Here is a 12,798-nt window from a genome sequence, read left to right on the forward strand (position 1 = left end):
ACAGCCTAGGTTTAGCTGACCTTGAAAATGACGAAGGAATAAATGAACGGAGGGATGGAGAAATGATGAGGAAGGAATAAATGACACAGACCCAGGACTAGAACGCAGACAGAGGTCCTTGTTTGCTGCTATTTTCATTACAATTTCTTTCAAGATTCGTGTCTCACCTCCTCCTTTACAATTTTTCTTCCTCTGTCCTCTGGCTCTTCTATTTTCTCGCTCCAACTCCACCCCTTCTACAAGTGAGCCGCCCTTCTAGCTCTCCGCCCCTCCGCTGCGAGGCCCCTCCCCTCCGCCCCGGCGCTGCGGGATGAATGGCAGAGTTACCGCTGCTCCACTCTGGGCGCTGATTGGCTGCCCGGCGCGGTGACGCGCCGACGGCCGCGGGATCACGCAGACGGGCGGGGCGGACGGGGGCGGAGCCGGGCTCCGCGGCGGGGCGGGGCGCGGGCGACAGTGGGTGGAGGAGCCGGGAGGCTGGAGGCGGGAGGCGCCGGGGCCGTTTAAGCGGCTTCCCTCCCGCCCCCAGCCGCCTGGCTTGGCCCCGGCCCTGTCCCGACCCCCGGCCTGGCCCACTCCGACCCTGCCTGGCCGAGTGGTCCGCCGGGCACGCGGCGGCCTCCGGAGCAGCCCAAGCCCATGAGGGCCGCGCGCCCGGCCGCCGGCGCTGACGAGACCGAGTTCCTGGCCCACGAGGAGGAGCAGAGGATCAATGCGGTTCCAGAATCGATTCCAGCGGTGAGAGGGATGGCGCCCCCGCCCCGCCGCCCGTGCCGGAACCGGGTCCCGGATCCCGTCTCTTCCCGCGTGGGTCCCGGCTCCTCACCTGGGTCCATCCCCTGTGGATCCCGCGCCTCGGCCGGGGACCGGCTCCCGGGGAATTCGCCTCCCTGCTATCCCTGGGTGATCCCCTTCCTCCAAAGACCAGGATCTCGTGCCTGACCCGGGTCCCCCCTCGCGATCTGCGGACCTCGGATTCCCAGACCTCGGACCACGAGCCTGCCCTCCTCTCCTCCCGCGGTATCCCATTGCTCACCCGGCTTCACCCCATCCAGGCGGGGCTCTTGCTTGCTCTGAGGACCCGAACCCCAGCCGCAGGCGCCGCCCCCGAGTCTTCCGACCCCGGCTTTGCCCTCCATCCCTTACCGGGAGCTTGGAGGGCTCCCGGTGCGCGCGGAACCGGGGCCCATTCGTTGCTGCGCCCTGCAGCGAGAGTTGTGGTAAAGCGGGGGTGCTGGCCGTTTTAGGTGCTTTGTCTTTGAATGGCCGTAGCAACGGGGAAACTGAGGCAGGCTCTGCTGGTTTAGTCTTGCCTGACCACGTCCGGGCCCTGAGGGTACTCAGGCTTAGAGTCCCAGGGCGTGCTATTTGGGGGCGCCGCGAAGGGGCAAGTTAGCGTCCGGGTGGTGAGACCTGCTGTTGAGGCGCCGGTGTTAGGAAACGAGGAGGAGGAACCGAGGAGGCACCACCGGAAGGCTGGCCGGCTGCCCTTTCGCTGGAGAGCCGATGGTAACGCCAGCCTGGGGAGGTACCGTGGCCTTAATCCCGACCCCGGGTCCCTGTCATCTAGCAATGGATGGAGGCTGGCCATAGTTCCGAGAGGAAGCTCTGGGCTTTTTTTTCTAATCTCCTTCGTTTAAGTGGGTGAAAGTTCACCTCTCCTGTGTTGTGGTAACTCTCCATCCCTTTGTCTGAATCAGGCAGCCGTCCCCATTCCCAGACCCTCACCCTGAGCAGGCTAGCTTAGTGTGCAGTGACATGGGGAATTTGAAAAATGACAAAGAATGCATGAAGTCTTCCAAGGAGGTTATTGTTGAGTTTTTAGGCACTGCTTTTTATTTCAAGATTTTAAAGTGCACTTTTTTTTTCCTTTCCAACTTCCTAATCCCTTGATGCCCCCTCTCTCATTCTGATCTTATTCCTCCTCCAGTCCCACAGGGTAAGGAGTGAAATATGCACAGAGAGAGTTGTGGTGGATTGTGCCATCAGAAGGGTGATCAGTTTGAAGACTTGGATTAACTTCCGAATACTGCTCATCACTCAGGGTGTTGAATGCCTGGCAGTATTCCCCTAGTGGGATATCATATCAGTACTTCTAAAGGCAAAAAGAAACCATGGTGTTCTGGCTTGAGAACATGAAGTCAGCCATGAGGACTGGAGGGGCTTTAAAGGAGGATGTAACACAGGTTCAGTAATGGTTGGCAAAGCCCTGTGCATGTGGTTTGTTTGATTTGGTTTTACTTCTCTGCACATCTCTGCTCTTCCTGTTTTCAGAGAACAGTGGCAATATTCTGTGAAATTACTGGTTTTTGTTAGATTAAGAGTTGTATTTCTTTTCTATCCTTTCAGTTCTTCTCTAGAAAGAAGAAAAAGAAAAGGAACCTGTTTTATTGTTTGTCGCACAAACATTAAAAGTGTTTAGAGAAATGAAAAACAAACCTTATTTAGGACCCTACCATCTCAGCTGATGGAACTTTTTTTTTTTTAAATAAATTTATTTATTTATTTATTTTTGGCTGCGTAGGGTCTTCGTTGATGCGCACGGGCTTTCTCTAGTTGCAGCGAGCGGGGTCTACTCTTCATTGTGGTGCACGGGCTTCTCATTGTGGTGGCTTCTCGTTGCGGAGCATGGGCTCTAGGCACGCGGGCTTCAGTAGTTGTGGCACGTGGGCTCAGTAGTTGTGGCTCACGGGCTCCAGAGCACAGGCTCAGTAGTTGTGGCAGATGGGCTTTGTTCCTCTGTGGCATGTGGGATCTTCCTGGACCAGGGCTAGAACCCGTGTACCCTGCATTGGCAAGTGGATTCTTAACCACTGTGCCACCAGGGAAACCCCGAACTTTTCTTTTTGCTTGACACTAATCTATCCAGTCCTTATTATCACAGTTGTAAGGTGATTTTGCGTTCTCCTTCATTCATTTAAAAATGAAAAAATACAGGCGTTTTCTTTTAGTGCAGCATAGACATTGTAATTTTCTCAGCGGCTGCACAATATCAATGGATATTTAACAGTTATTTTCTTGATGACATCTAGACCTACCCCAATTTTCTTTGAACAATGAATGATCCCATAATTTCTTGTTTTTCTGTATTATAGGCTAGAGTGGAAAGATATTTCTAAGAGTCAATTTGAACTTAGAAATAAAGCCTGCAAATAAAAAGTAATATAACAAAAAAAATCATGGTTTTTGTGGTCCATACATTAACATGTTGAGAGTACTGTTATACATCTCTTAAAAGCTGTGTTTATTATACATCTTTTGAGCATTCAGGAGCCATACAAGTAGGTAAATGACAGAGGAACTAGAAAGAGGAACACACTGTCTTTGAACCCATGTGTTCCTTCTGATAGATTTACCAGGACTCCATTGAAGAGCATTTGACTGCAGTAAAAACATTTCATTAGGCCATAGTTTGTGGCTATGTCTAAATTATAAGAAAACCTGAACACCTTGCTGGTTTGTTCATAATGGAAACTTGGCAGTCACTGTGGCTTTGGATCAACTTCCAGAGTTCTGACATATCTGTGGAGGAGGGCTGTAAGGATGCCTAGCCCAGTGTAATAAGTGGAGGGCTTTATGCAGGCATGGCTTCTCAAAAAGCTTAGGATGTGAAAAATCCCAGTGGGACATCTTTTATCTTTTGTGCTTTATCCCTTCCACACTTGATTCCACCACCCCCCCACACACAACCCCCCTCCACAAAGAGTCATTCTCTCCCTTTCACAGCATCTCTGACTGATTAGAATACCTGCTAACATTTATTAAGTGCTTACTGGTGCCAGGCAATAGCTGGGTATTTGTAGATTACTCATCTCATCCTCAACTGTAACCCTAGAAGGCAAATTTTATACCCATTTAATAGAAGAACAAATAGGGTTAGAGAATAAAAGAGAGCTTGCCATCATCACACAGCAAGGAAGGGGCACACTGAAGGGTTCAATTTCATGTCCCTCTCCACCACCCATGCAGCCATTCACCTCTGTTTCCCCGCCCACATCACAACATCTGTATGACAGCGCAGAGGCCTAGGACCCAGAGCTTCTAATGTATCTTATTGGTATCTTATTGGTGCATGCTCGTTTCTCCAGCCTGGCAACCAAAAATCCAAGGAAAAGGATGCTCCTTTCCTTAGCCCCAGCCTCATGACCACTGGTTAGCTTCAAGTTGAATATGTGGCAAAGCATATAATTTTAAAGCATTAGAAATCTTCCAGGACTGCCTATTGCCTTTTTTTTTTTCCAATTTTTTTTTTAACGTCTTTATTGGAGTATAATTGCTTTACAATGGTGTGTTAGTTTCTGCTTTATAACAAAGTGAATTAGTTATACATATACATATGTCCCCATATCTCTTCCCTCTTGCATCTCCCTCCCTTCCACCCTCCCTATCCCACCCCTCTAGGTGGTCACAAAGCACCGAGCTGATCTCCCTGTGCTATGCGGCTGCTTCCCACTAGCTATCTATTTTACATTTGGTAGTGTATATATGTCCATGCCACTCTCTCACCCTGTCACATCTTACCCTTCCCCCTCCCCATATCCTCAAGTCCATTCTCTAGTAGGTCTGTGTCTTTATTCCCGTCTTGTCACTAGGTTCTTCATGACTTTTTTTTTTTTCCCTTAGATTCCATGTATATGTGTTAGCATACTGTATTTGTTTTTCTCTTTCTGACTTACTTCACTCTGTATGACAGACTCTAACTCCATCCACCTCACTACAAATAACTCAATTTCGTTTCTTTTTATGGCTGAGTAATATTCCATTGTATATATGTGCCACATCTTCTTTATCCATTCATCTGTTGATGGACACTTAGGTTGCTTCCATGTCCTGGCTATTGTAAATAGAGTTGCAATGAACATTTTGGTACATGACTCTTTTTAAATTATGGTTTTCTCAGGGTATATGCCCAGTAGTGGGATTGCTGGGTGGTATGGTAGTTCTATTTTTAGTTTCTTAAGGAACCTCCATACTGTTCTCCATAGTGGCTGTATCAATTTACATTCCCACCAACAGTGCAAGAGGGTTCCCTTTTCTCCACACCCTCTCCAGCATTTATTGTTTCTAGATTTTTTGATGATGGCCATTCTGACCAGTGTGAGATGATATCTCATTGTAGTTTTGATTTGCATTTCTCTAATGATTAATGATGTTGAGCATTCTTTCATGTGTTTGTTGGCAATCTGTATATCTTCTTTGGAGAAATGTCTATTTAGGTCTTCTGCCCATTTTTGGATTGGGTTGTTTGTTTTTTTGATATTGAGCTGCATGAGCTGCTTGTAAATTTTGGAGATTAATCCTTTGTCAGTTGCTTCATTTGCAAATATTTTCTCCCATTCTGAGGGTTGTCTTTTGGTCTTGTTTATGGTTTCCTTTGCTGTGCAAAATCTTTTAAGTTTCATTAGGTCCCATTTGTTTATTTTTGTTTTTATTTCCATTTCTCTAGGAGCTGGGCCTTTTTTTGTTTGTTTGTTTTTTGGTGTGTTCTCAGAGCATTGAAGCATAGGCATGGGGTAGTCTCCTTATATATGCCATTTCCCTTATTCAAGTTAAATGTATCCCACCACTATCACTACCTCTGGCAGCAGACACTTTTCCTAAACATCATGCTTATTCATATAAGGAAGCTAATTAGTAAGGTTGTGCACAGGGGTCAGCTTATGTTGCCCCATCAAGTGATGTTGAAGGAGCCCTTAGAATGTCCATCGTATTGGCCTTTGAGAATTTTATTTTCATGAGATTGAGGATTCTCTTTGCTCTAAGACTGCCTGTTTTTCTTTGTTGCATACAGAATCCCCAGTGAAATTAATTGACGAGTGGATCTTTCTCTGGTAGGATAAAATACTTCAGCAGCAGGCAGAATGTCTGTCTTTCTATTCATTCATTCATTCAGCACTTATTTATTAAACTCCAGCAATAAGCTGGGCCTTGTGTTTGGAACTGGAAATGAAATGGTGGACAAGATGGCCTTCATGGAATTCACATTACAGTGGGAGAAGATGAAATAAAAAATAAACAAGTTCAAAAAGTCCAGTTCTTACTAATTGTGTTAAGGGCTCTGGTGGAGTGAGGAGGGCTGAAGTGATACTTTAGGTAGGATGGTCAAGGAAACCTCTCCAAGGAGGTTACATTTGAGCTGAGCTTGACCGGTGAGAGGAGAGCTGGGCATTCTGGAGAAGAATGTTCTAGTTAGAAGTAAACAGCAAACACAGACACCCTGAGGCAGATAAGACCTGGGTGGTTTGAGGAGCAGAAAGGATGCGGTCGGTTGGAGGCAGAGAGTGAGAGGAAGGTAGCACCAGGCTGGAGAAGTGGTGAGGACTTGTGGCCTACGGAGGATGCAGTGTTATCCCAAGCACTTTGGGAAGCCAGACAGATTTTAAGCTGTGGTTAGTGTTTGATGTGATCTGGTGCTGATAGAGTTGTGGCTGCTGAGTAAAGAACAGAGTCCATGTGCGGGCAGGCAGGGAGACCAGAGACTTTGTATGTTTACAGACCAGAGGTGTCGATGTCTTGATTTAAGGTAGGATCTTTGGAACTGTAGAGAGGGGAACTGATTTGGAATATATTTTGAAGGTAGCATTGATGGCGTTTGCATGTGGAGTATGGGGAACACAGAGGAATCAAGGACAACTTCTGAGATTTGATCTTAGACCTCTGAGATCTGCTGGTGGGTTGCAGATTTACCTTCGGAAGGCCACTGCTTTGAGCTAAATTTAAAGTGTGCTAAGGAGTGTCCCCAGGTCCCTCTCTCCATAGTTTTGAAATTCTATCATGGGGAGAGCATGAGGACACTGGGCCAGGGGAAGCGGAGAGAGTGTTGAAAGAGAAAGTGAGGGGATGAATGAACAAACCCTCGTCAACTAAAAACTTTAATCACCTTCCCTCAAACCCTCTGAAGCTGGCTGGATGCTCTCTTCTAGCACTGGATAACCATTAGGGTGGCTTTGCTTTAAGTAGAGGTGTCTTCCATAAGTGGGTGCTATTTCCCATAACTCTTGATAACCTTCCTCATTCTTTTTGGGGGGAAGAGAATAAGCTCAGTTTATTTGCATTTTACATCTGCTTTTCCATTTAGGTCTTGGGCAACTAATTTCTTCATAGTGATTTCTGCAGGAGACCGTGTTGGAGGCTTGATTGTACCCTGGCAGATCAGAGAGAAATGGAAAAATGCATTGTAAATTTCCCGGCAGAACCATGTGCTGTCCCATGGGGCCCCAGACAGTGCTCTGTGCCTGGAATACTTGCTCTTCCCTTTCCGTATTGCCGGAATCTTGGCCCTGCCCTTAAGGAGAAACTACCTTAAGTCACATGGGTGGGATATTTTTCTCTGCAACTTCTGAGTTTATCTTTAACCTGAGTGATTCCAGGTGGGCAGGGACTAAGTTGTCACAAACATGGCCACCGAGCTTCTCTGCTTTTAGGAGAAAATTTGAAAGTCTATCCCTGTCACTGTGTAATAGCCTGACTATTTTTAGATTGGGCTGCCAGAGATATAAATTGCTATTTTAGTCTGCAGCCTGGTGGTGGGTAGTCAGACCCTACTTACTGTGCCCTGCACAGAGTGCTCACAGTTTAATCTACCTTCAACCATCCCGGAGCCTTGCTCTTTACCCTTTACAATTCCTAATAGGATATGCTACTTATAGCCCTGTCGTTATGTCTCAGGCTAATGATTTGGTAGCTCCTTGAATGCTAGGGACACTTTTAAAGCATCCTTCCCAAGAGTGTAATTATTTTCCTTTTTACTAATAACTGCCATATAGCAACACTCTCGTTCCTTAGGAAATTTAGTAAAATTATTTAAAGGATTGTCAGGGGAGAAAAGATTTATTCATCTATGTGTGAGAATAGCTTGGAATAATTCTGAAGCTGTTAACTGCACATTTCTCTTAAACAGTTTCCAAGCCATCTGGTGAATTCCATTCCATATGTGTATATTTTGCACGCTAGTTAGATAGTTACCCATTGGTGGTCCAAGTAAGGTATCTTCAAGGTCCCAAATCCATTTCCTAGTGGATCTGCCACTTGAACTCTCTATGTTGTGTTAGCAGGGACTGCTACTTTATTTATTTGCTCTAGGGATAACAGGCCCTTCTTAATTCAGGGAGAAAGTATTGGCTAGTCTTTTGTTCTTAAAATGGGCACTGTTTGGAATCGCTTGACCATGTGTTTTAGTCAGTTTTTGGCAACCTGGCTGTGCCGTTTGGTTTAGCCTGGTACCATTTTTTCATCATGTTAATTAATAAGGTGTGACTAGTGACAAATAACAAAATCTCCTCCCCCTACCCCCTTAAACTAGCTCAAGCAAAAAGCTACTTTATTGTGCAAAGGCTGTTGACGTCTTGCATGCCCCAAGCACAGGAATGCTGAGACCTGAATGCCATCATGGCTCTCTTACCTCCGTTATTTCTCTGCATCTGCTTCTTTCAGGCAGCTGCATTTTTATCTTCCTGAGTTTACATCTCCCTCCTTCTAAAGAACACACGGACTAAACCAGAATCCCTCATGAAACATGGCATGGGTATGAATTGGGGCTGGAGGGATCCTCACCCACACACTGAAATAGAAGAAGGCTGTTTATCTCTTCATGTCCGATGGTATTTGTGCTTTTCACTGCTTTGCCGGTTGCCACAAAATTAGCCCAAAGGGGATATGGAATATGGGCATATGTCTATATGTGTAACAGATTTTGATATTTAGATACATACACATGTGTGTATGTATGAATTTTATAGCCAGTGTATCAGGTGCTAGTCACATACTTAGATTTTGAAGGAAACTTTTAATTCAGGAAGAATGCAGGTGAAAACATACCTCTTGTTTCAGGTGCCAGGAGGCAGCCAGGTATCATTTATTTAAGCTGTCTGGTGCCAGAACAAGTAATGCAATATAGGGAAACTAGTTCAACAGGCCTGCTAATCATGGGATGGAGGCTTTAAAGATCTACATGTATAAGCTTTATACATTTTGAGAGAAAAAATAGAAACCTTTTCAAATACACTGAATTTGCATTAAATGGTGGTTTCTGGTATTTGTTAAGTTTAGAAAAATGACCTTGATTTTTTTTTTCTGTTAAGATATAAGATTTGGTTGTACCATTTTTTTATTTTTAATTTTTTTACTGTGGGGATACCAGTTGAAGGGGGTGGATATGGTTTTTGTTTGTTTTTCGTTGGTAGAAAGTTTTTCTTTTAAATGAACTGAAAGAATACTTAATCCAATAAACTAGGGCATTCGCTTTAGGATTATGGCTGTTGGCTCAGTTTACAACTGTTTAGTGGCTTTGGTTTTGTTCCCGTAACTAGGTATTTCCAGCAGTCACCTCTTCAATTAGAATAGACCAGACAACCACTGACAAGCTTCACCATTGTGCTCTACACGCTCTGAGCTTTTCTCACGTGATGTCTTTGTCTCTACAGGTTCATGAACCACCGGGCCCCAGCCAATGGCCGCTACAAACCAACTTGTTATGAACATGCTGCTAACTGTTACACACATGCAGTGAGTATGAGTTTTCTGCCTTTTTCATCCTTCCCAAAGGGCTTTGGTGGGAGGAAAGGGCAATCATCTCTGTTAACCTCAGCCCCGTTAGTCGGGTTTACCCATCTCTGTGACCTTACCTTCCAAAGTGTCAGTGCTAGGTCATGTCACCAGAAACTGTGAGCATGTCAGACACTTTGAGTGCTCTGACTACAGTCAGCTCTGTCTATCCTGGACTTGCTTTCTCAGACAAGATCGTCTTTGAAAGAATAATAATAGTAAGTACCTTAGTTATAAAAAAAAACCAAAGAAAACTATGAAGACTGTCACCCCTGGAATGAAATGAATCACCTTTTCAAGACAGTCAGCTGTGTTTATTGGCAAGAAGAATTCACCATTTGTTGAAAAAGGTGTTTTTTTTCCCTGAGTGATCCCCTAAAACAGGTAGCCGCATCCTCTCCATCACCACTGTGGTCATTGCTTCTCAGAGCAGATGTTAGTCCATATTGTAGAAGAAAAGTTTGATTTAATCCCTAAATTCTTAATTTTTTTGATAGTAGAAGAAAAGGCTGATTTAATCCCTAAATTCCTAATTTTTTTCTTCCTTATAAAAACAAAACATATTCATTATAAGAAACATAGAAAATACTGAAGAATATATGAGAAAAACAGAACTACCTAGAAATAAATTGTTAACACTTGGGTGCATTTCTTCTTTTTGTCTGTGGTGTTTGTAAATATGTGTGTATTTTCATAGTTTTCTTATTAATTTCATTTTATTGGCATTTTCTTGTGTCATTATAAATTTCCTTTTATCTATGATTTCATTATTCCCTTTGAAAGTTGTATTTAGTGAGACTTTTGAGGGAAAAATGGTGGCTGGTGTATAGTCTGAAGACAAGAAATAGAGAAGGAGACCAATTTATTCCTTTAGTGAAGTGTTAGAACAGGCTAATTTAATTATTTTAGACAGTGTTAGTACAATGTGTAGGTTATATACATATGTTATTAGAATAAAACTTGCTCGAATTCAAGTTGTGCCTTTTCATTTCTTGAACCCTTCTTCAAAGAATAGTCAGTATTTCTATAAAGGAGTCATGATGCCAAATAAACCTGAAATAAGCTAGTTTTTGGTGGATTTCTTTGTAATCTAATAGAACAATGCTGTTTAGTCATTACTTAGCAGAAATCAAACTTTATAAAGTATCAGTTTTATGTATTGTAATAGTGGAATTCAAATATTACTTGGTAATATTGAAACGTTATTCTCATCACTGTCCTTTTTCTTTAGATGCTCAAAAGATTTTTATTTAAATAATTAATATGCTGAAATCTTACTAAATTTTTTTTCTTTAGAAAAAAGTTTGTACCTGACATGCCTGCCCTGGATTCCATAAAAGGGCTTCAATAATGAAATTTGGAGTAACCTCACTAGTGGACAGTCTCCCTGGACCCATGGTTTGGATTCTCGGGGCAGGAAGGATTTAGTGGAATTCTCTAGACTTGAGCTGACCCCTGTCTTTGCATTAGTGAATGCTTTGTGAAGTGAGCTTCACAACATCAGAGGGTCAAAATGTTTAGAGTCCAAACTTGGTTTTAAAGAATGCACAGCCTAATTTGATTGTCAGCTATACCTGCCTGGATATCCATCTTTTATTCTTTTTTTTTTAATTGAAGTATAAATATAATATTTACAATATTATGTCAGTTTCAGGTGTACAGCAAAGTGATTCAGTTTTATATATATATATACACACACACACACACATATTTTTCAGATTGTTTTCCATTATAGGTTATTACAAGATATTGAATATAGTTCCCTGTGCTATACAGTGAGTCCTTGCTGCTTATCTATTTTATATATAGTAGTGTGTATTTGTTAATCCCATACTGCTAATTTATCCCCCACTCCCTTTCCCCTTTGGGAACCTTAAGTTTCTATGTCTGTGTCTGTTTCTGTTTTGTATATAGATTCATTTATATTATTTTTTAGATTTCACGTAGAAGTGATATCATATATTTGTCTTTCTCTGACTTACTTCACTTAGTATGATAATCTCTAGGTCTATCCACGTTGCTGCAAATTGTCAATATTTCATGCTTTTTTAGGCTGAGTAATAGTCCAGTGTGTGTGTGTGTGTGTGTAATATATATATCCATTCATCTGTTGATGGGCATTTGGTTTCTTTCCATCTTTTATTCTTAACTAAATATCTGATGAATTTAACAGAGATTAAAGTTACTTCTGAAGTTAATTGTCCCCAGGCCCCTAAGAAAATGTAGGGGTGTGTGTATTTAAATCTAGGTCAGCATTAGGATATAAAGAATATAAAAGTTTGAATAACAGTTTATATGGGCTGTTCCTTCACTTATTGTTCCAATGTACATCCACCATTTTATGGATATGCCTTTACCAACTGCAAAACACTGATAAAAGTTACGAAAACAGTGCTCTGATAGTTTTCATAATACTGACCAATAAAAGCAACCAATGAGGGACTTCCCTGGTGGTCCAGTGGTTAAGACTCCACTCTCCCAATGCAGGGGACCCAGGTTCAATCCCTGGTCGGGGAACTAAGATCCCATATACCACAACTAAAGCCTTCGCGCTGCAGTGAAGACCCAGCGCAGCCAAAATAAATAAATAAATAATAAATTTTTTTTTAAAAAACAACCAATGAAATGCTTATTACTTAGCATAATGTTGAGCATTTAAATATAATGGTTTGGCTGTTGAGATGCACAGCTCACCTTTACGAATAATATTTGCTTGAGATAGACCTGAATAATCCCTTAGTTTATCTCTTCTGGATTGTCACAAGGAACACTTGTAGAAACCAAAGTTAAGGAAAAACTGACAAAACATCCACATTAATTTTTTTTTTTTTTAAATAAATTTATTTATTTTTATTTTTGGCTGCGTTGGGTCTCCGCTGCTGCACACGGGCTTTCCCCAGTTGCAACGAGCGGAGGCCACTCCTCGTGCGGTGCGCGGGCCTCTCACTGTGGCGGCCTCTCCTGTTGCAGAGCACAGGCTCCAGGCATGCCGGCTTCAGTAGTTGTGGTTCGCGGGCTCAATAGTTGTGGTGCACGGGCCCAGCTGCTCCGCGGCATGTGGGACCCTCCCGGACCAGGGCTCAAACCCGTGTCCCCTGCATTGGCAGGCAGACTCCCAATCACTGCACCACCAGGGAAGCCCCCACATTAATTTTTTAGAACAAAAAATGTCATCTTATTAAACTTACTAAACTGTATCCCTGATTTTTGGATTTCAGAGAGCAGTAAAATTTCTAAAACTGACAAAACAAGAAA

General features: G+C 43.1%; 1 protein-coding gene across 4 annotated transcripts in view; it reads left to right on the forward strand.

Annotated features, from left to right (window-relative positions):
* The first annotated feature begins 442 nt into the window (after positions 1 to 442).
* Positions 443 to 12,798, forward strand: part of MMD (monocyte to macrophage differentiation associated) — a 28,791-nt gene continuing 16,435 nt past the window's right edge. For 3 of the 4 annotated variants that reach the window (XM_061175990.1, XM_061175992.1, XM_061175993.1), the window contains exons 1-2: positions 443 to 738; positions 9,423 to 9,504. In XM_061175990.1, coding sequence (XP_061031973.1) covers positions 713 to 738; positions 9,423 to 9,504 — 108 coding nt within the window. In that variant the 5' untranslated portion in view covers positions 443 to 712. The other variant, XM_061175991.1, reaches the window with a different exon arrangement.

This window comes from Eubalaena glacialis, chromosome 19 (assembly GCF_028564815.1).
Source record: "Eubalaena glacialis isolate mEubGla1 chromosome 19, mEubGla1.1.hap2.+ XY, whole genome shotgun sequence".
NCBI classification, from domain to species: domain Eukaryota; kingdom Metazoa; phylum Chordata; class Mammalia; order Artiodactyla; family Balaenidae; genus Eubalaena; species Eubalaena glacialis.